The 23,396-nt window shown below is 46.6% G+C and overlaps 1 protein-coding gene across 1 annotated transcript; it reads left to right on the forward strand.

Annotated features, from left to right (window-relative positions):
• The first annotated feature begins 9 nt into the window (after positions 1–9).
• mTTF (mitochondrial transcription termination factor) lies at positions 10–12,156 on the forward strand. Its single transcript, XM_050174890.2, has 4 exons — positions 10–451; positions 6,173–6,442; positions 9,819–10,091; positions 11,879–12,156. The coding sequence occupies exons 1-4, from the start codon at positions 17–19 to the stop codon at positions 12,131–12,133; spliced, it is 1,233 nt and encodes a 410-aa protein (XP_050030847.1). The 5' UTR covers positions 10–16; the 3' UTR covers positions 12,134–12,156.
• The last annotated feature ends 11,240 nt before the right edge of the window (positions 12,157–23,396 follow it).

Below are 23,396 nucleotides of genomic sequence, written 5' to 3' on the forward strand. Positions count from 1 at the left end.
CGTGCCAGCTGCGCTTATGGCGGCGTGCGGTGTTGTTTGGTTTCGCTTGCTTGGTCTGGGGCGCCGGTGCTCGCATCATATCCCGGCGTCGTTCCCAGCAAAACGCTTGCTGATCTCAGTGACAGTCCGTGCTTTACAGCGGTGCTGGGCGCACGAAGCGTGCTCGCCAACTCACCGCTTGCGGCTGGCGCCGCTAAACACTAACGCGCCGGCGCAAGACGAGCGTTGCGATTTGTGCTCACTGCTGGGCTTTGACAGCGAGCCCAACTACCGTGCCTGGCAACGCGAACACAAGGATGTGCTCTTCAATGTGCCAAACGATCGGCTGGCAAACACATGCCGCTGGCTGCTGAGCGAGCGCTTGGAGCGCGAAGCGCTCAGGAAGCACCCTGCTGTCCTGAAGGTCTCCGCCAACACTTTGCGGCGACGCCTGGCCGTTATTCGCCAAGAGGTGGGGGCATGCTTGCGCTAGATTTTGCGTCCATGTGTTTACTGGCAAGGGGCTGTAACTGCTCCTTGCCGGTTTTGTATTGCTGACAACAGGTCACAGAGAATGTCTGGAAGCACACGTATTGTACACAGTCATGCTGGGACGAGGGTGATAACTGGGTAACACTGAACTTAGTGTCACACATTACTTCCCCCCTCTCCTTTGGCTTCTGGATTGGATTGGCGCGGCTTGCTACGTGCTTGCGCGCGCTTTTCCGAGCGCAGATTGATGTGCGCCTGGTTTCTGCACTAGGTATTTACACCATCACTTTTCCGAGCGCAGATTGGTGTGCGTCTGGTTTTTGCACTAGGCTCTTGTACGATCACTTGTCGCTGCTTTCCTTTTCTCTGGTTTGATTCGGCGCGGCTAGGTGCAGGCGCGCATATTTGGTGTGCGCCTGCTTTCTTGCGCTGGTCTTCGAACACATCGCTCGCTGCTCGCGCTTATATGTAAGAAAACGCTGCGCCGCTGGCGTACCGTGTACGTAAGCGAGCAGCAATGCCGGGAAACATTCATACAAAAGCAAAGGGTCAGAACACTGCGCTTTGTTTTTCATTACTTTGTCATGTACCTTCACACTGGGTAGCGCCGAGCGATCGCTTCTAACAAACGCAGAAATGAGTCTTTGCAGCGCGTGTGGCCATTAATTGACTACCCAACACAGCCATGTGAGGTGCGACTCCAGGCGGAGAGGAGGTGGCGCTTCACTTTCTGCATGCCAATAACTTTCCATTTTTTGCGTGTGAACGCCCGTGATCGGGTCCACAAATTTCATGCTGTCTGGTTTAGTTTCCCATTGCAGATTGAGGCTCACTCCGTTAGCATCCACTAAGTTCGGGATGCAGTTGAATGCGGCCCATTCATCACTGTGGATGGTGGTCCCCGGTTCAACGTTGGCTGCAATAATGGGGCCTAGCGTCGCCGCGTCTCGTCTGTCGACCTTGAATAGTCGGAACTGCCCGGTGGTCACGCAGGTCATGCCGAATACCGATGGTCCAAGGTCTGCAATGCCGCCGTGATTTTGCCGGCTCGGCGGAACCTTGTCACCCGTCATCAGGCGGCCCCGATTGTGTTTTCGCTTGCCGCGAAGGAGGCATTCATCAATTTCCGCAATCCTTCGGGGCCACCGAGTGGGTGTCGCGCCAGCAGCTCGTCCCGCACGACTTCACGAGCTATCACGGGCGTTCACGCGCAAAAACTAGCAAGTTAATAAACTGAAGCGCCACCTCCTCTCCGCCGGCTGCAGGGTAACTGCACCGCTGCTGGAGTCGCACCTCACATGGCTGTGGTGGGAGTCAATTAATGGCCACACGCGCTGCAAAGACTCATTTCTGCGTTTTTAGAAGCGATCGCTCGGTGCATAGAGTTTCATATTAGTATACCTAGAGGCAAATCTGGCGCTGCGATCGTTCAACCATCATGGGAATGATGGGAAGTACAGGCTTCGGATTGGCATTCTATTGACTGGCAAACTAGACTACGAGAATTTTTTTGGCAGTTTTGGTTTCGCTCCAAGCGCAATTGCTATAACCTGCAGTGGGAGAGTGCAACGCAAAGCTCTCTGCCTTTGTTATGTTGCTCGGAGTGGTGATAGCGCGCTGGGCCAGCGACTGGGACGATGCTTGTGTCGCAGTGTGGCGTCGAAGCCGTGACGAGAAAGCGGCGGCATCGTAAACGTTGAAAGAACATGTTTTGAGCGTTTGGACCTTGGTTTGTTAAGTGCGTTAGGTTGGCACTGTAGCGTTACGTGCTTCATGAAACTTCAGAATAGGACAAAGAAGGCGCTACTGATACAAGATATATACAGTTGTACTTCTAGTGGCTTGACAATCAAATTTTATTGAGGGCTTCATTATGTGCTCGTTTATGTGCTCATTGAAATGCGTGTTTTAGGACTTTGAGAACACAAACTTACTTGTGGTAGGAAAGATAGCTGCTTCCTAGCTCTAGTCTAGTGTCGCACAATGTGTACCCGCAAAGCCACGCTGTAACGCTTCGGAAGCGGTACGCCAATATAAAATATGATGAAGCATACTCGTAGGAGGCCACTAGCGTCCTAGCTAGCACTGCAGCAGATGTGCTTAAAAGTACTTGAAGACGTTCAGCAATCGTGACAGCCGACGCAACCTTTCGAAAGAGCGAGAGAGTTCGCAAGTGCCTGTCGTCTGCGAGAAAAGTCTCGCGTTTGCAGCGAGCAGGTGTCGTAGGAGACGACACTTGTAGCATTCCGCTCAAGGGCGCAACGCTTTGTCACAATACAACATTTTTATTTCTAGAAATACTTGATGAGTATTTTTATATAAGCACATGCACGGTTGTTTTGCTGTTGCAAAAATGAACAAATAATTATTCTTTGGCGTTAAATTGAGAACAGAATCGCACAAGTATGCATACCCTGGTGTGTCCTGGTGACAAACCATAGTAAACCGTGCTTCCATCTCAAAGTCATACAAAGTTTATGTAGCGTGTTGTACATTATATAACATAGTGCAGAAATAGAATTAGATTTTACGAGATAATATTTGAGTATAGCTTTGTTTACTGCGCCAGAAGCAAACGTCACTAGTCTGAAGACCGAAGTCAATCCGAAGCCTGTACTTCCCATCATTCCCATGTAGGTTGAGGCAACGCTCATGAGAACCCCCGTAGACACTAGCGCCACATTTCCCTCTAGGGTTTATTTAGAAACTCTATGGCTCGGTGCTACTCAGTGGTAAGGCACATGACAAAGTAATGGAAAACAAGGCGCAGTTTTCTGGCGCGCTTACGTACACGGTACGCCCGCGGCGCAGCACCAGCGCAAAAAAAAAGCAGGCGCACACCAAGTATGTGCGCCTGCACCAAGCCGCACCGAATCAAGCCAGAGAAAAGGAAAGCAGCGACAAGCGATCGTAAAAAAGCGCAGTGCACAAACCAGACGCACACCAATCTGCGCTCGAAAAAGCGACTGTATAAAAGCCTAGTGCAGAAACCAGGCGCACATCAATCTGCGCTCAGAAAAGCGCGCGTAAGCGCGTAGCGAGCCGCGCCAATCCAATCCAGAAGCCAGAGGAGGGGGGGGCAGTAATGTGTGACACTAAGTTCAGTGTTACCGATAACTGTGCTCAGCTACAAGGACAGTGTGCTCAGTTACAATTGTTTCATCAGTCCCGTGGACATCTCTTAACAGGGAAGCGTAAGGACAAACTTAATGAAAAATTATGCGAACACCACACTGCTGACACCGTGCAAGTGCGCTTAGCCATTGTTATAAAGACAGCGAAATTGACAGCCACACTTGTAACACTGGAAATCGGGAACGTGGGTCTTAAGCGATCGTGATCGTGAAAATATAAAATAACTCGTTTTTAGTATTTCTATTTTGATACTTGTGTTGAAACATGTCACCTTAGAAGGCCTAAACTATCGCGAAATATTTGCTTTGTTCAACATAGCAAATGTGCGAATTGGCGAACACAGGCTAAATAATTTTTTCATTAGAAATGGTGACCATCGCTGGAAGTTGAGCCGACGTGTTGCGCATGCAATCTCACGTGCGGACCTGTCATCCCTGAAATCTCCATGTGCCAATGACCAGATCATTTACAAGATCAACTGCTTACACACGGAATCATGTGTTATGCAGCACAGCTTTGCTCTGCAGTGGCTGCCTTCTCACTTCAGTGTTCATTCATTCATTTATATATACTGACAGCCTTTGCAGGCTATTACAGCAGTGAAAAACAAGAACAAAACATAAGTATACATGGACATAAGTTCAACAACCGCATCCGACACAATATACAAAAAAATGCACTGGACAGAAAAAAAAGAAAACAGCTAAATTAACGAACAAGAACAGAGAATGCGCAAGTTGAGGCAGAAAATTATGTGGCGGGCAATGTAGTAAATGCTGACTGTGTAGCTGCTTCAGCACAGAACACTACAGAGATACTGTCGATACCTTTCTCTAGGAGTGATGGGTCAGCTCTGGTGTTGTTTCGCATGGTGCGCGCAGCGTGTGGTCTGGACTGATTCAGAAAAGCAGTACAGACCTATTCACACACGCGAGTTTCGTATGCCCTGTGGTCTTAAGAGGCGCGACAGGGTATATCTACACCGTATTCGTCTAAACGTAGCTAACACAAAGCATTGATCTTCTTGATTTTAGAAGTGTCACTCACTATTTTCTAGAGTTGGAAGATTCTTACCTCATCATTGAGATATAGAATAATGAAATTATCATGTTCATGCGATTGACCATTCGTACATTATCATGTCTGCCGATATTGTATACCGCATTCATTCGTCGTATTTGATAAACAAGACCACATACTGGTTTAAATGTTTCGTTGAGCGCATGCTACCCCTTTGGCTACTGCCACCTTCAGACTTCTCTTGTTTCCTTTGCTTTTTCATTTCCTTCTTTTTTTGTGTGTGTGAGTGCCCAACAAAGTGAAAAAGTGTGTAATAGCTGTGGTGGTAGCTGTTGATAATGTAGCTCACTAATCACTGAATCGGTAGTCACTGCATGGGGAACTTTCGTTATTTAGAATTAAGAGACTATTGGCAAGGTAGGCCACGGAGGGAAAAATGCACGCTCTGGCTCTGCAATTTCCATAGCATCTCTGATCCCGCTCCCTCCAGCACACACTCGTGAGGTCAAAGTCCTATTTACTGCGCAAACTCCCGCAAACACACACAAAGGTAGTTAGAGGGTAGTCGACGTGTGCTCAAGTTACACACACTGTGTTCTAGGCTGCCTCCCCTTGGAACTGTGACTCTTGGGTTTGTCTGTCCGCTGAGTGATGTGCGGTGAGGCCATCGTTGCTGGATCGCTGATTGCAAATTATTTAACAGTAACATCTGCTCATCGATGCATACGCTAGACATGTACAGGTAAAGGGACCCAGTAACGATGTTTTAAGTAGACTATTTTTACTCTAGACCTGTTCTCAGTATGTAAGTAGATGTAAGAGTTAAAGGAATTATCATTATTCATGCACACAAATCCAAGTTATCGGTTGCAGAAACATTAAAATACAGCGAAGTGAGGGTTACCCTCAGCTAAACCTTTGGGTGTTTGGAATGCAGCATTTCACTTGGGCATGATGTAGAACTGTGGCGTCCAATAGAAGCAGGGAATCAATGTTAAATTGCGAAAGTTGGCACCATGGTTTCCAATCCTGTTCAGCCTTTTGATGGCATCGTATCTATAGTTAAAAAAATGTTACTTGGTGGAAGTTGGCATGCAATATGCTCGTCCTGTTGATGACATCGTTTCCATCATTACAACTGCTTCCATGTGGCTGTCATGGTAATTAGGCAATAATTAAGTTGGCTGTGAAATCAGATGTCATACATTTTTCACAGTACTCTCAATGTTGTGTGAACATCAATAGCCTGTTACATTTTAAAGCAACGATCATAGTGATGCAGTTCTACATCACATTCTCTGCTTGTAGTGCAAGAAGTCACTGCATTGTGGTGACGCTATTGGTGCTGGCCAATTGGGGCCTTGTAATGCACCCGAGAAGCTTTCTCGGGTGCATTACAAGGCCCCTTAAATGTCTGTGTGGTGTTGTTTAACAGATAGTAGTGCCATGTGGCAGATGATATATTGGACAGACATGAAGAGGTAGAAAATTAGAATTGAATATAATCCTAGTGTGTTTCCTCCATTCCCCCATCTGATTGGTGCAGGAGGAAATCACAGAGTTGAGCTCTGATGCTGTGCTGGCATTGCTCTCCTCTTCTGAGTCTCTGCTGTCTTATGTCTCTGACAAAGGGGGCATCTGCACTACGCTACGGGACCGGATGCTCCTGCTGTGCGAGGAGCTGTCCCTGTCCGAGCAGGAGTGTTTGGACCTGATAAGTCGGGTACCATGTTTGCTGAGCCACGATCGTGAACTATTGAAGCGCAAGCTGAGGATTCTCAGGGAGTGTGGCATTTCCAAAGAAGCTGTGCTCAAGGTAGTATCAAATTCGACTTTCTTGCTTTGCACTGATATCAAGTTCTCTGCTGCTGAGCATGATTTCGTGGGCATAGGTCGGCATATACTCACTCATGAATACACTTTTTCATACATTCTCTACGCACATTTCACAAGTGTGAGATAGAATGCCAATGAAAGACAAATGGAGCGAGTGGATGTAAGTATGAATGGGCATAAGTGCCAATAAATTTGAATAAATGTGAGTATGAACAAAAGCGAGAATTAGTTAATGTAAGTATCAATGTAAGTGGCTGTCGGCAAGTGTGAGTGGATGTGAGTATGTATGTATTGAATTGCTCCGCAAAAGGCACTACTGGTAATAAAATAACTTCCAGTGCTTGTCGAATGGGTGCCGCAGTGCTACAGATGATCTACCAAGAGGGGGGCTGAGCCCCTCCCTGAAGAATGGAAGGGGTGGGGGCGGACCCTCCCTGACTTTAAGCACTGAGCTGCGTAGATGAGTATGAGTGAGTGTGTAGCGTAAAAAAGTAATGGTTAGTGAGTATGAGCAAATATCTTTCTATTGTGCCCTCTGATCTCGCGTGATATGTTACCGGTAGTGACGGCCACATTCCGATCGGGTGGAGTGCGAAACGCTCGTGTATTTAAATTTATGTGTTCTATTTAAATTTAGTTTTTATTTAGCGGTGCAAGATACATTTTTTCTCGCCTCGTCCAAGTCGCAGCAACAATACCGGAGCGGCCCAAGTCCTCCTCGACGCTTGAAAAGCCCTCGGTTGCGAGCACCGTGGTGTGGAAAAGGATTTGGCCATGGCCACCTTTGAACTTACGCTCTTTCCGTACGAGTGGGACGGCTGGAGCAAAACGTGTCAGCGCGCGCAATCTCGGAGGCCATGGGGAGCGTAAAACTTTTCCGGTGCACAGCCACCAGAGGCGCTGCTGTCGTGAACGTCACTACTGCCATGAGTAACCACTTAAGAGGAAAAAACGAAATCAGAAAAGAAACCATTTATGGTAACTCAAAGGGAAGCTCATTACTTTTCGAAGCGAGATCAGGATGCCTTAGAACACGCACCTATAAAGCGAGATATAAGAAGGAAGAAGAAGCATGTGCTTGCTGCGGTAAAGCTACAGAAACTATGGAGCATGTTTTATTAGAATGTGAAGACGTCTACCCAGCGGTCGATTTAGGCACCACTGGCCTCCTTGAAGCCCTTGGGTTCAGCGAGAGCAGTGGAAAAGTAAACATGTCCGCAATACGGATTAGTAAGAGGCGATTGGAGGATTGGTGGAAGAAAAGTAGGACAACGACAAAAAACGGAGACGTAGAAAAGCACAGTGCGCAATAGGGGATCAGAAAATGTGGTTGTGGGAGTTCATAGTGTTTTTTTTTCTTTTTTTATTGTTTAACCTAGGTAGGACATTAGGGAGTATAATTGCAAGAGCTTGGTGGCGCAACCCACAGCCCCGTTCCAAAGGGGACGCTCATAACATCCATCCATCCATGTTAATTGTGGAAGTAGGGAAACGACAAACAATAGAGCCGTACAAAAACAAAGTTCATAATAGCGGTTCAGAAACTTTGCTTATGGGAATTCATCGTGTTTTTTTTAATCCCTTTTCTTGTTTTTTTTTCCTTTTTTAACATAGGTAGGACATTAGGCAATAAGATAACTAGAGCTTCGTGGCGCAACCCATCGCCCCGTTCCAAAGTGGACGCTCATAACATTCATCCGTGTGCTGTGGCAGAGGAAGATTAGTTTTGAAGAAAGACTAATGGACATGGATGAAAAGAAATGGCCGGCTAGAGTGCACAAATATCTGTACTTCAAAAGGGTGGACACGGAGTGAAGGGAGAGGGCAAGAAAGTTGGCAGCCAACTATAGGGTAATTGAAGGTGTGAATAGACAACCAGGATTCGTAAATAAGAAAGTGAGAGAAACAGAGACGGTAAATTGAATGTAAATGATGAAAAAAAAAACTAATAAAAACATGGAGGTCTACAAATGCGACAGGGAAAAAGTCAGGAGGGAAAGTCTATGATAATGCAAACGGAAGTGCCTTGCTGTTTGAGGCCTGAGCTGGCTGCCTGAGGACAGAAAACATACCGGAGCAAATATGCGCCACAGCATGAGGCATGTGCGTGCTGCAAGGAACGCTCGGAAGTGGCTTGGGCACATCGTAATGGCATGCCAAGGTATTCACCCAGTGAGACCCGTAGGGAATGTCCACCTTCCAGAAGCATTGGGATTCAAAGAATATGGGAAAGCTAACTGTTCAACAGTCGAGATAAGCATGAGACGATTAGAGTATTAATTGAAAAAAAAAAAAAGCAGGGAAGATATTGATAGAACCAGAGTCATTGCAAGCATGTGTAATGGTACAGTAGGCTGTACGATTACGCATGCACATTACACATGATGTAGGCTTTCAATACGAAACTTAAGAGTGAGATCAGATAGGCAGTGAGTTAGGTAGTGATACATGTAGTAAAACCTGATTAAATCAAGCAGGCTAGGCGACTATTTGTCCCCGTCCCGTTTCAAAGAGATGCTAGTAAACATCACCATCATCATCCTTCCAACTTTGCCACTTGTGCTGCCTCCAGACATCATCGGCGGAGCACGCACAACAGTCAATATATTCTAGCCACTGTAGCAGCAACTCATAGTGTGTGAAGGATTCGTAACGGCAACATGCCGCCGAGTTAAGCGCGCCGAGGCTGCGCGCACTCGACAGGCCAGCTCGTCTCGCCAAAGCACGCATCAGCCACGACAAGAACAGGACTGAAGCTCGCGAGACCCGTCTAGCCCAAATTAGTGAAATCGTATCGTGGCCACATAATCATTTAATCATCGATTTACATCAACCACCATGTACGTCGACCTTGTATTCAACGTCGACACTTGGTCGACCTTTTCTTTATTTACAAGCGGCACGGTATTAGATACCGTGCCGCGCTCGGCCGCTGACAAAATTGAGCATGCACTGACGCATGCCCTAGAGTATAGCGAAAGCTTTTTTTCTTTGGCACTGTCTCGCATTCTTTTCTTTTTATTCGCGAGTATTTGGCGCAAAGCACCAGGAATAAAAGAAAGTTAAATAAAAGTTTCCAACTCTGCGTCGTGCAAGAACTGCTTCGCTATCCTTGCAAACTTGTCCATCACCCAACGGTCGTAGTTTCACATTTACATTCTAGTTATTGAATGCTACCTGATTTCCTGCCATGCACAGTACTGCTGCGCCGTCAATGAAGGTGAAGTCGTACTATCAAATATGTGTTATGGCGGCCTGGTAAAGGCCTGTTTATAACTTTAGCCACTCTGCGGCTGGGCAGAAGTCACTGCCTCTGAGCTGAATGAACACTTGTTGTGTACCATTTCTGGCGGCAGGACCCGTGGGTGTTCCGGCATAGCGAGTCTCTGATGGCAAAGCGAGCAAAGCAGTGCCGTGCGCTGGGCATTCCAGTGCGCACGTGGCTGCTGCGCTGCCCCGAGCACGTTCTCCAGCGCCACGTGCAGATTTGGCGAGCCTCCAGGAGGGTGTTAGGCGCACACCCGGACACGCCCGAGTACCTCGCCGAAAGGCTGCACCGCACGTGCCTGGAGGATCTGGTGCGCCGCCACCCACGCCTGCTCAGCATACGACCACCTAAGCTCAAGGAGGTATGGTCTATTGAGCAGAACGAGTTATATGTGTACATTCAACCGCAATATATATCGGACCCTCGGATGTGAGAAAATTTATTTCCAAACAGTTTTAGACCGTAATCACTTGATCCGTGCAGCACTATGTTATTTGCATTTACTGTATAGTGCAGGCTGGAGATACGAATAATCATTATCATCATCATCCTATCTTTAAGGCCAATGCAGGACGAAGGCCTCTCCAGCGATCTCCAATAACCCTTTCTCGCGCTAGCTGATTCCGACTTGCGCCTGCAAATTTCCTAATTTCCGAGTACTAGACTGCATTCCGTATAGGTACGAAGATATTCAGCTTTTTTTCAGGTCCTGCGATCCATAAGCTTTTGTGGTAGATTGCACATATATACTTCATCCATTTTATGCAGCCGGGCAAACTTTGAATGAACATTACGACAGAAACCCGATGATGATGGTCAAAGTAAGCAAGCGAATAGCCCGAACGGCCGAGTGAGGGCGCGACAATCCGCCCCCCCCCCCCCCCTCTTTAGGGTCCCTGAATCCCCTCTTCCCTCCGGCTCCTTGCCTCAACTCGTTTGCTCGAAAGCATGCGCCAATTCTTTCGTCGCCTTTCCTCCTCCCGCAATGAACGAGCGAGCGACAGCCGCACCTCATCCTCCCTCCGGCTTTTTCTACTCCCGGCAACTCGCTTGCCCGAGAGCACGTGCCCTTTCCCTCGCCTGCCCGCTACGAAAGAGCAAGCTAGCGAAGGAAAACACGCCGTAGGCGGGAGATTGAAATTCAAGACGATGACTAAGACGAGAATAAGGTGAAAGCGGAAGCCAACGTTTTGACAAGTGGACTTGTCTTTTGCCGCCTTGAAAAAGACAAGTGCACTTGTCGGAACGTTGGCTCCCGCTTTTACCTTGTTCTCTTTTTGCACATCAAGCTAGCTGAAGAGTGACAGTATCCCCCTCCCTGCTCGTTCCGCCCCTACCTGCAACTTCGTTGAGCGAGAGCGCACGCGTGACGGCCCTCCCAGTCCTCCACCCGGCCCCTCTTCGGAACTTGGTTGCCCGAGGTGGTGTTGCCCGCGTTTCCTCGCCTTCCCTCGCCCAAGTCCGGTCAACGACCACCGTCGTACCTACTATGGAAACGGCCTAAAGAGCCAAAGAAAGCTATTGGCACTAAAAAGTAAGGTCTGCGTTCCCCAGTCACCGTTAAGTGTATACATCAAACTGAGCTTAACAAAGTCTAACGATGTGTCTAAAAAGGCTCAGTTTCGCCCGAAAGGTGAAGCATCGATTGCCGTAGCAAATTAGTGGACAGCTATACGGAATAAAGGTAGCAGTTTTATCGACCGTGTAAACTTGTAAACATAGACATACTGACTAAATTAACAAACATGGTGTCTCGCGCGCACACGCAAACATGAACACATCTCACTCGATGACCGCAGAAACTCCGCCGGCTTCCCCTCGCACCCTTTCACTCGCACATACAGCATGCGGCGCGCGGTGGCGATTTTATCTCCCTTGGACTTTATACGGAACGTTACGGCGACGCCGACGGCAGTAATGCGCCTGGAGTGTCCATATCATTGCTATCGCAACAAAGATTAAGGCAAGGCCTTTTGGCTTTGCTCGCATTGTTGACCATTCAGGTGCAGGGCATTTGCGGGCCTTGTGTGATCCTGGCTCCAGTGGCCAGTTCCAAGACGCGCAAGTTAGTTAACGAAACTGTAGTACATACGCAGCGCGTTTACGAAGTCCCTTCGACATAGCGTGGGTTGAAATTCGTTTGCGCAGGTGCTCGACCTTCTGTTCACGAACGGCTACACCGCCGAGCAGGTGTGCCAGTACCCGCGCGTGCTGAGCTCGAGCGCAAGTCGGTTGCGCCGGCGCCTGCAGTGGCTGGCCACACGCCAGGTGCCGCTGCCGTCGCTCTACGCCCTCCTGCTATCCGAGAAGGCCTTCGAGCGAACCTACGGCAAATTCTCCGACGAGCACCACCACCACGAGCCTGCCCCGTCACGACCACCCGAATGCCAAACTGCAAAATAAACACCAACAACGTCTTCCTAGTATTCTGTGCGTTTGTGGTCTCACTCGTGCCCAGTCTCGTGAGAGACAAAGGACTTCGCTGTGATGGCGCTTCCGCTTTTCTAGAGCTTATTGCTCCAAGAGAGCAAATGTATATAATATCGCAGGAACGATAAAAAGGACAAGCGCTAACTTCTAGAGGTATTTTGGCCAAAAGAGCGGGCCAGATAAAAATGCCTTTAACGATTATGCTTACCACGGTCTTCGTTACAATTCATGGTTGCACGTTCCCATCCCTGCAAAAACGAAGGGGAAATAAAACGGAAGCGGGCTTCTCCTCATGTACCGTCTTAATGTAGTGAAGCCAGCGTTCAGCGTGAGGGCCAGAAGTAGCAGCAACGGTTTAAAATTAGGCTGAAAAATAAAGGAGACAACTCAGCTGCGCTGTTGAGTCGTAAGGTTAAATTTTATAAAAGGAAAGTTTCGGCAGAAGCTATTTTAGGATGACTGTCGACGTCAATGTGATTAGCATCGAAGCACTGTAGTGAAACACGTTATTGCGGCCGCCGAAACGCGTCATGCTGAGGAGTGTACTGCAGCCGGACTCCTCTCTCGCGCTTTCCTCTGAACACGCGGCGCCATCTAGAGGCGCCGCCGCAAAGTTTGCGCGTGACGCGTGCTTGAGTACATGTTCGGACAAGATTATTGGAACACACACACACACACACACACACACATATATATATATATATATATATATATATATATATATATATATATATATATATATATATATATATATATAACATGAATTCGATTCCGCTCAGCAATGGAAAAATTTTAAATGGCACATACCTAGTCACCCAAGCTGCCATCAGAGATGTTCACTGAAGAGAGGCACATACTCCGTGAACCAAGTTGGCGTCAGATAGGTTAGATACAAACAACGCAAACTGGGTGAAGTTCACAAAGACGCTAATCGCATGAACAATAAAGTGGATAAATCACAGTTGCATCGTATGTAAGAGCGGTCGAGTGACCTGAAATTTGACGTTGGTGGATGGGAGAGAGAGCGCGCGTCAGTCATCCCGTGGTTACCAAGACGGCGCCCTTAATAAATGATACAGGGTATTGGAACGCCTGGCGATGGAATTAATGCTTTCTCAACGAGAACAGTACGAAGGCGATGATTCCGGTAACATGCCCTTGACATGACCTGTGCTGAGTCTTCAGCAAAATGGATACCTTTCCTAATTTTTCGGCCTTATTCCCCGCAATATAATGACTGCGCATCTACATCTGAAATTAGCGGTGACGTACGCAGTTTCATGTTTGTGCCTGAAAAGGCCGGCGACATTCTCGACATGAAATCACATGCTATTTAGTGAAGCACTATACAGCGACCAGGGTTCATACTACGTCTACCACTACTACCTATGTTGGGTGATGACCCATGCCGTCATTAGTTGGTCAGAGTGCGAATGCCGTATTGGAAAAAAATAATTCTTCGACATGTTGAATTTGCGAGGTGTTCATGGGACCAATGATTCGTTGACTGGTGCCGACTAGAGAGAAGTGATTCGCAGGAGGTTGTTTACTTTGCACCGAGGCAAATTTCTGCTTTGCGACACACCGTTGACCGACGCGCTCCCATTGATCAGTCATGATCATGATCATTGAGTCATTGATCAATCGTCTGAGTATGTATGTATGCTTTGTTTCCTCAAAAACAAACATAGATTATTGCGGGTGGAAAGTGGTAAAAACAGCTGCCCGTGGCAGCTTGAAAAACCCCAAATACCCCTAAAACAACATGAGCAGCACAGTGGTAACACAGTTTTTCTAGTTGCTTACAATTCAAGCACTACAACATACCATGCATAAACATCACAGGTGTGCAAAGGCAAAGCAAGATGCTTAAAAAAGAAAATAAAGGGAAGAAAGTATAACACCTCAATGTACTGCCCAACCTTGGATATTAGCATACCACTCACATACAAGAGAAAAAGCAAGAACATCAGGAGGAGAAAGGACAATATCAAGTTCATTAACAATAAGACGATTCAGTAACCGAGGTAGCCTGGAGCGCAACGTTTGCATTCCGTAGTTGGGGCGCGATCGTGGTGCGTGGCAATGCTCTGGATTTCTTGTATTGTACGGGGGCGATCATTTTCAAGTTTTGCGGAATTTTTAAAAATCGCCTGTGTCAGGTAGCGTAGTTCTTGTCCTTGTGCTGGATTATTCGAAGGTGTCATTCTGGGAATTCATTTCACATGGTTACGTCTTGTAAGCTTATCGGCTAGAATTCATAAATTGTAATACTTGCAGTAAAGTAATTAATTCAGAAGTTAACTAGTAAATATTTGTAAATTAGTTGAATATGTATTTCGATTTATCGTGCTAATAATGATGTCTGCCTCTCTGAATAGCCAAACTCAAGGACTAGAATTAGGTTATCTGCAACGGGCTATGTTTAAAAATTACGTAAAACTTAGAAAGGATCACCCTGTATATAGGGTGCTGCCAGTGAGCCATACAAGTAGTGTAGCTTAATCTTCTTTTATGCTGGTTATAAAGTGCTGACTTACTCCTTATCGAAATGGCATAAGCATTGGCGAAAGCTCCATTAGAGGGTACAGTTATTCAAATTTCCCCTTCATCAGCTTCGATCGTGAAGGCTGAATTTCTGAGACAATTATGATACTGAAAAAACAAAAGTTCTGTCCCGTCTATAACAAGCTCCCTAGATTTTGAGCACCCATTAACTTCCTGAAAAAAGTAAACTATGCCAAACGCAATTATTTGAAGTAGCTATCACTGAGTTACGCCGTCGTATGCCATGCTCAAGTTTTTATTTGCGCAGTTGACTTGCCTTCACAATTTTTTTGCTTGTATAATTGTTTGTTTGTTCTTGTCAGAGCTAATCGAACATTTTAATTTATTGTCGGCGATTTCTTGAATTACGAAAATGTGCCTTTGAGCACCCATCATCTTCTCGGGTTACGTATAAATGTTACTAGTAGTTTGCTATTCTTGGGTGCCTTCCAGGACTCCTTTTTTTATGTTTGATGTGGTTTGACCCGCCGTGGAGCTTTGTGGCTTTGACCTTGCACTGCTAAGCACTAGGTCGCGTAAGCAAGTCCCCGCTGCGGCGGCCTCTGTAGGGATTTGGAGCGGTCGTAGTCGTAGGGATGGACTTGGGACGACAGGACTGGGCGAGCAGGCTTTAATTGCAGGATTTACATTTAAAGCAGGACATACATTGGCAGACTAGCGCGACTCCCATATGGAGCCCGCAAAACTAACATACAGCAAACAGTTTACGAGCACACAGCTCACTAGTTCATTTCTAGCATGACAGAGCACTCAGCTCCCCACAACGATCACGACACGAGCACACCCTAGCAGCCGGCAAACGCTGCTTATAAGCTCTCCGCTTGACGTCATAGTTCGACGTCATCGTTCGGTCGTGGACGGAGCACGAATGGTCGGGAAGGTTCGTCCAAGCATTGTAAACTTGCCGCCGCCCCGCACTATCGTTTACGCCCACACACACGCAAACACACAGGTGCGAACCCATACACACAAAGGCTCCGGAGTCGACGACCGAGGGCTTCGTAGAACTGTGCTCCGTCTCGGGTGGTGCGGCCAAGTACCAATTTCCTGAGTTGATCGCGCGCCACGTGGCTGCCGGTCATCCGCAGTTCTCGGTACCGCCCAGCTTTCAGTGCCGACGTCAGAGGGCTTCGTAGAACTGCTTTGTCCCGGGTGGCTCGGCCAAGTACCAATTTCCGGAGTTGATCGCGCGCCACGTGGCTGCCTGCCGACCGCAGCTCTCGGAAGGGCGCCCCGACTGGTGGGCTTGGAACACGTGCAGCGGGCTGAAAGCTGGCACGTTGCCACCCCGTATGGCCATTCTTAACACCTCATTTCGATGGTGTTTTCACCATCGTTTAATAATGCTTTTTCCCCGGCAATAATGCTTAGAATGGCACTGGGGGTAACGTTCAACTAAATTAAATAAGTAAATTTCTTAGTTTATTTTGAGCTACCCGGATCTTGACCAGTTTCCTAGAATGGGTATTCGCCACTGCCTCCTGAGGGCGTACATCTACGTCATCGAACTAGGCTAAGTGCGTTTAAGCCCGCGCTACTTCTGTCCGCAAAAAGACGAATCCGTGACAACTTGAAAGTTCAGGTGCCCAATTTTTGGCCAGTCCCCCAAGGGTATAAGGTATTACATTATAGGATCATCATTATCATCATCATCATCATTGATATGCGGAAAGGATGAGGCGATCGAAAATTTTTATTTCTTGAACTTCGCCGTCTTACATCTTGAAAGAAAAAAAAAGAGTTACAGAAGCATGATTTAGTCGACTTGGCTCAATTTTTTTCCGCTCCGGACATTCTCTCTTTGGGAGCATTGTCCATTACACCACCGTCGTAGGGACGCTTGCTCAGTCATGGAGAAATTTTGTCTCAGGGGGATTCCCTCGACAAAAATTTTCGTTCTTTATTTTCGAATAAGTTTTCTCCCAAAGTTGCTGTTGTTTTGAGTAATGCGTACGTTTTTTTCCTAATGCCCCATATCCACCATGGCGGCTTGGTGGCGTTGCGCTGCTAAGCACGTACTCGCTGGATGAAATCACGTGATTTGCCGCGTGCATCACGTGATGCGGCCGCCGCATGTCGACGGCGGCGAAGTACACAAAGAAAGAACACCAATGCGCCTGATGTGTGAGGCGCGTATTCTGGCCTGGCTCATTTCTCGCGCTTCCCTCTGGATCAGTTGCACCATCTGGAGCCACGTGTCGGTTGTCTGGATATATATTCAGCCAAGATATATCGGCTTCCTTTATCACTATTGTTTCTGGTACACTTCCACTCAGGCTAGTTCATTCATTTTGCTTCATCTATCACATTAAATTAATCGGTTTTCAAGAATCAGCAAATGAAATGTGATCTTTATATTCACCAATTATGCACCCGAGTCTTGACCATTGCCCCACAGTGGGTATGAGCCACGAGTCTCATCATCATCATCACCACCACCACCACCACCACCACCACCACCACCACCACCATCATCATCATCATCATCATCATCATCGTCGTCGTCGTCGTCGTCATCATCATCATCATTGATCATCATCAATCATCACCAAGGAGAATAATATCCTTGGTGGAATTCGGATTGCACGCGGGATTATAGAAGGCGAAAAGCCGCGTGGAAGAAATTACTTTACAATCAGTGTCCGAGTAACTGGAGTGATTATAAATTCGCAGCTGCTGCGTTCAAGAGAACAGTATCGAATGCCAAACATGAGTATGACAAAAAACATAATGAATTCCTCTCTGAGCCCAGCAACAAAGAAGCTCTGTTCAGATTCATACGATACAGAAAATTCATACCAACACCAGCAAATACTGAATCGATAATACTTTCACCATGCGAGTTATCGGCTTCTTTCGAATTCATAGGAAAGTGTTTAGCGCAACGCTTAACATCACGTTTGCCGAATGGGCCACTAAGGCCTCCCATCGCCGATGACTTTGTGGAAGTCACAGTGTCAGAGCTCTCTAATGTCCTTAGATCTCTGCCTGCCTCAGCTCCAGGTCCTGACGGCATTTCCAATGCCATGCTAAAAATGTTGTTTGAAATGTCTTCTGATGACATTCTGAACACAGTTAATTATTCTCTAAAAAATGCTTGGATTCCACCAGAATGGAGGACAGCCAAAATTATTCCGCTGCTTAAAAAACAAGGAGCTGGCTACAACCTTGACAACATTAGGCCTATCTCTCTTACATCAAATATGGTAAAACTAACTGAAAGAGTTTCATATGATCGTATGATGGATCATATATCTGAAAATTGGTTACTGAGCCCAAGTAAAATAGGTTTCCGGCCCGGTCTCTCCATTTGGTGTGCGCATGTAGATTTGGAAAGCCGCATCCAACTTGCTCAGCATAGAAAAGAAGTTAGCGCTTTAGTGACACTTGACATAGCAAAAGCTTTTGACAGCGTTGAGTACTCTCTACTGCTGGACAGATTGCAGTCCTACAATTTTCCGAGACATATAATAGCATGGTTTCTTTGAATTTCTAAGAAACAGAAAATTTCATTGTTTTCAAAACGGTTTTTCTTCAAGAATGTTCGATCAGACAAGAGGGGTGCCCCAGGGGGCTGTTCTGTCTCCTATACTATTTAACCTGTTGACGAGTTCAGTACCACTGCACCAGGATGTGAATCTGTATGTCTATGCAGATGACATTGCATTTTTCGCGACAGCTAAAGACATCAATTCCCTTCACCTGTCTTTGCAAACGTACCTCTGTACTCTACAGACGTGGCTTCACAATCTGCATCTGTCACTAAACGTAAACATAAGTGCAGTCCTTGTTTTCCCGCTTTCCGGGCCGTTACAGTTATCATCAGTATATGAACAGAGAACCATTCCTCAGGTAGAGTCGCCTAAATACTTAGGTATCATATATGACGGAAAACTTAACTGGCGTTCTCACATCGAAAATATTGGAACGAAGGCGACACGAGCCAAAGGTTTACTACGTAGAATCAGTAGACGACGTTCTGGTATGCGAAGTGACACATTAATTATGATTTATCGTATGTATGTAAGACCGATTCTAGAATTTGGTTGTGTTTTGTTCTCCGGAAGTGCAAAATATAAATTAAGACCCCTTGTCCTGTTATAAAGAGAAGCTCTTCGACTATGTTTAGGTCTTCCTAAATTCGTTGCTAATAATGTATTATACCAGGAAGCGCGCCTACCTACTCTTCACACACGATTCCGCATGCTTACTGTTCAAACCTACTTAAGAGCTTACGATTCTTCGCTACGACGTGGACAATATGCATTTATTAGTGAACCAAGTCCATTTTTTGAGACCACGTGGTCACGGTTCCATAGCCCACAAGTTGTATTTGTGCAAGCACAATTAGCACCTTTAAGTGTTCGCCTTAGAGAAATAATTCCGCTTCATAGGTCTCCGGGGTCGCTGAAAATTGATTTTGCAGACATTCTTCCACACAATGCGAAATTTCTGCCCAGAACATATTTGAATGACCGTTTACAAGATTATTTGGCCCGTTTCAAGATAAACGTAATAGCGACTGATGCTTCTTCGTTTGAAGGGAAGGCAGGCGTGGGTATCTATTCACCATCCCTCGATTGGTCTTTTTCACTTCGCCTACCAGATTACACATCAGTTTTTCATGCCGAACTTCTGGCAATAGTTCTTGCCTTGCGGAAATTACCCCTTCATATTACAAGAGTTATTATCGTCACAGATTCTCTATCTGTATGCAGCGCACTTACTGCGTCTAGAAAGTCGACAACATTGAACACGTTTTATTCATTAGCTCCGCTTCACTTAAGTTTAGTGCATATATTATGGGCCCCTGGCCACCGAGACATTCATATTAATGAAATATCCGATTCCTTAGCACGAGCTTCTTTAACAGGTCCAGTGCTATCTGTGCTGCCGGCAACTGCGCACATTACTGCAGCCAGATATAGGCAATTTTCTTTGTGCGAGAACAAAAAAGCTCTGTCATTAGCAAAATCTACATATTTTTTGCACCTAAATTATTCTTGGAACCGGCAATGGTGTCCTAACCGGAAATACGAAGTTTCATTTACTAGGCTACGTTGCCGTATTCCAACACTTAATTTTTACCTGCACAGATGTTGTCTGGCGGTATCCCCTCTATGCTACCTCTGCAATGAACCGGAATCTATAGATCATTCTTTATTATCATGTCGGTGGTTTTCTACTCACCAAAAACTAAGTCTAGAAATTCCACTTCAAAATTTAGGATTACCTTTAAGCAGTACTGTTATACTCTCCCCTGGAGCAACAGTTTTGGGATATAGCCACAGGAACGTTTGCCTAGCCATTTATAATTTTCTATGTGGCACAAAAAGAACGTCTTGTTAAGGGTTCTTAGTTTCAACAATTGATTTAATTCTACTTCAGTTTAGAAAATTCAAAAAGTAAAAGCACAAATTCACAGTTTAAATCTTACTATTATTATTCATAATTTAACTTACTCAAGTTTAAGTATATCCTTTTTTTCTTTCTTGCATGTTTTCTTTTTAATATTCCTATCAACGCAAAGCTCACTATAGTATTGATCAATACCGTATCTCATGTATTCACAGTTTATTTCGCATATTGGATTATCTATTTATTTTCCTTTTTTTGTGTTATTTGTTTATTAACCAATTTATTTTATCTCATTTATTGAACTATATTACCACCCGATTCGCGGCCTAGCCCCCACAGTGTGTTTGTGCCATTACTTGAGGCTTCATCATCATCATCATCATCATCATCATACCATCATCATCATCATCATCATCATCATCATCATCATCATCATCTGCAAGCGACCGACGCGGTACGGGAGCACACCAGCAAGCAAGACTCGGTCTCCTGCATTAGTGTGCCATGCTTCACTCCGCAGGCGCAACGGGTGAGCCTCGACGAAGTTCTTCGCGAGAAGGCGGCGCGTGTATGAGCGCCGTGTGAAAGCAGCCTGCTTTGCGTGCCACCGAACTTCCGCTGCGACCAACTATGTGCTTGGGCGCCGTACGAGGATCTCTTGCTTTCGTCGTAGGTGCACTGAAGTGTGCGGGTAGGTCAATTATTAAGAGGGAGCACCACCTATGGCATAGGAGCTGATGGCGCACCGCAACACCTCCTTTGTACACCCTACGGTTAGCCTATAGCGATCGCTGGAAGCGCAGCCTGCGTATAGTTTTGAGAGAGCAACTTTCAGAGGGCTATACCTCGGTAGTTTCGGATGGCACCGAATCCCTGAGAGACTCTGCTACAGTGCGCGGAACAAATGCCGCTTACGGAGAAATTCTCGGTGTTGCTCTTGCAATTCGATACGCCATCCGTGTTCCTGAGGAAGTGTATATATTGACGGACTCGCAACAGGCATGCCGGGCGTTCCTATCAGGACATGGCATCCCGAGAGCGGCGCACCAAATTCTCAAACAGATCCCGCAAAATACACCAACCACACCTTCCCGCATCCACTTACTCTGGACCCCTGGTCATACCTCGCTGCCGGTTAACGAACGCGCACATACGGTAGCCCGAGAAATTTCCCTCCGGGCGACTCGGCGTGGTGAGGCGACTAGTTCAGAGTTCGGGGATCCCTTGCTCCGTTACAAAGACATACTCCGTCATTATACACGCATTCGTCGCACCCACGCCGCACCACCGCCGTCCTCGCGGGAGGAAGCAGTGGCATTACGCCAGTTACAAACCGCAACTTTTCCAAATCTTGTCTCTCTCAATAAATTCTACCCACACTGTTATGCAGATCGTTGCCCTGGCTGTGGCAGCTCGCCCACAATCTTCCACGTCACGATTGAGTGCACTGCAAACCTCTTTCCTCCCTTGCCAACTCTCCTTTACCCCCTACGCAACAAAGAGCTGTGGGACGATGCCCTCCGCGACGGACCTCCCGAGGTCCTCCGAGCTGTGATACAACGGGCTCGAAACATCGCCGGAATCATCTTAGGGACCCTGGACTGAGGGTTCCTCCCACACTGCTCTCGCCATTCAAATATTATTAATAAAGATGTTTTACTCTCTCTCGCAGGTGCCAGTGCAGCGTCCGCAAGAAGTGAGCCAGGTGTGAGCACGTACATTCTCTTTAACATAGAACCTGCACGTACGTCGCAGCGAAAATACCTTTTCCTGCGTGGAATGAAAAATGTATGCTAAATTAAACACACATTTAACCTTGTTATCTCCACTAGCAGTTTTGTAATTGTGCTCAGTACCGCCTCTTGAGACACTCTTGCGTGCAGATTGTTCGCAATAGACTGCAAAGTCCTTACGACGCGGCGCATAAACGCTTCTTTCAGTCGTCTCTCTCTCTCTCTCTTTAGTTGGAAAGTATATCGCAAGGGGCTGACTTGTCATACGACGTTTGTTACAATTCGTTTAGGCGAAGAACGAGACGAGCATGACCATGGGTTTGACGGCGAAGAGAAAAGTAAGTATTACAGGTCACGTGAATTTTTTTTTTTCTTCGGAGAGAATTTTTATTTTTGTTCCCAAGAATAGACGTTGACTAAAGTGACACATTTCCCTTCAGTGAAACATAACGACGAAGTGATTGAAACTGCGGAACCAGGTAAGAAAAGTCACGTAATCTTTGTTAGAGCTGTTTCACTGGTCTAGACTTCTAGATCACTATAAAGGCTTGCTTCAAAAAGTTTACGCCCTTTGGGTCATATCATGTCCCACAACCATAATCGTCAGCTGCGCTGCCCGCATTTCCTTTCTTTAACGCTACGAGCCTGATACTTCCAAGTTACGGACGGCTTGCGCGTTGTCAGCGTGACGGAACATTCTCGACCGGAAAGTATAGCGAGCGCTGAGCTTTCAAGAAAGAAAACCCATCCAAGGCAGATGACGATTACTGTTGTGGGACAAGATAAGCCCCAAAGGGCGTAAACCTTTTTTTAAGAGTTGTAGTTTCAAGCAGCACAAATGGTGTCGACTTTATTGCAGATGCCATGGAGGAAGGGCAAGTACATGCGGCACTCAGCGACCCAGCCGCTGAAGATTTGACACCGCAATTACTGATATGTCCGCTAGATGAAGTTCAAGACGGGGGACCCAAAGTTGTCGCTATTACTACATCTTATAATACGAAAAAAGAAATGAACACTGAAGGCAAACTAATCGCCATGTTTAAGTGGGATGCATAAGTGCTAAGAAATTCAAAGGAAACGAAAGTGCGTGAAAAGACAACTGGCCGCATGTAGAGTCCGGACCCATATCCCCCATATTACGCGCGCAACCCACACGTACTGTGGAAGATGTGGATTTGGGTCCCACATGCGACAAGTTGTCGGAGATTTTGCGGTTCTCGCGAATTTGGTAATTCTCCAAAAAATCGCGGTAGAACTAATCTCACGATGACTGTCGACGGTAATGCGTTGGCATTGAATCAACATAATGACTCAAAGCATCACCACCGTCGAAGCGAGTTACCGTATAGACCCGTGTAGGGGTCGCACTCTTCCTTCACAGTTTTGACGAGGTACGGCCCTTACACGGAACCGAACGTTCGGATTAAACTGTCAACACTCTGGACCCCAGGATTTACCACTGCATCAGAGGTCAGCGCGCAGCTCTCGCCATATAGTAGTGGCACACGGAAGTACGCATCGGCGAAAACTCACCGATGCGAGCGTGCGGCATCAGGGCACCGAACGCGAGTGCT

This window comes from Dermacentor andersoni, chromosome 9 (assembly GCF_023375885.2).
Source record: "Dermacentor andersoni chromosome 9, qqDerAnde1_hic_scaffold, whole genome shotgun sequence".
In the NCBI taxonomy this organism is placed as follows: domain Eukaryota; kingdom Metazoa; phylum Arthropoda; class Arachnida; order Ixodida; family Ixodidae; genus Dermacentor; species Dermacentor andersoni.

Coding starts and splice junctions, on each gene's coding strand:
- mTTF (XM_050174890.2), top strand. CDS start 17: ATGGCGGCGTGCGGTGTTGTTTGGTTTCGCTTGCTTGGTCTGGGGCGC. Junction 452..6,172: donor TGGCCGTTATTCGCCAAGAG/GTGGGGGCATGC, acceptor TGATTGGTGCAG/GAGGAAATCACAGAGTTGAG. Junction 6,443..9,818: donor CCAAAGAAGCTGTGCTCAAG/GTAGTATCAAAT, acceptor TTCTGGCGGCAG/GACCCGTGGGTGTTCCGGCA.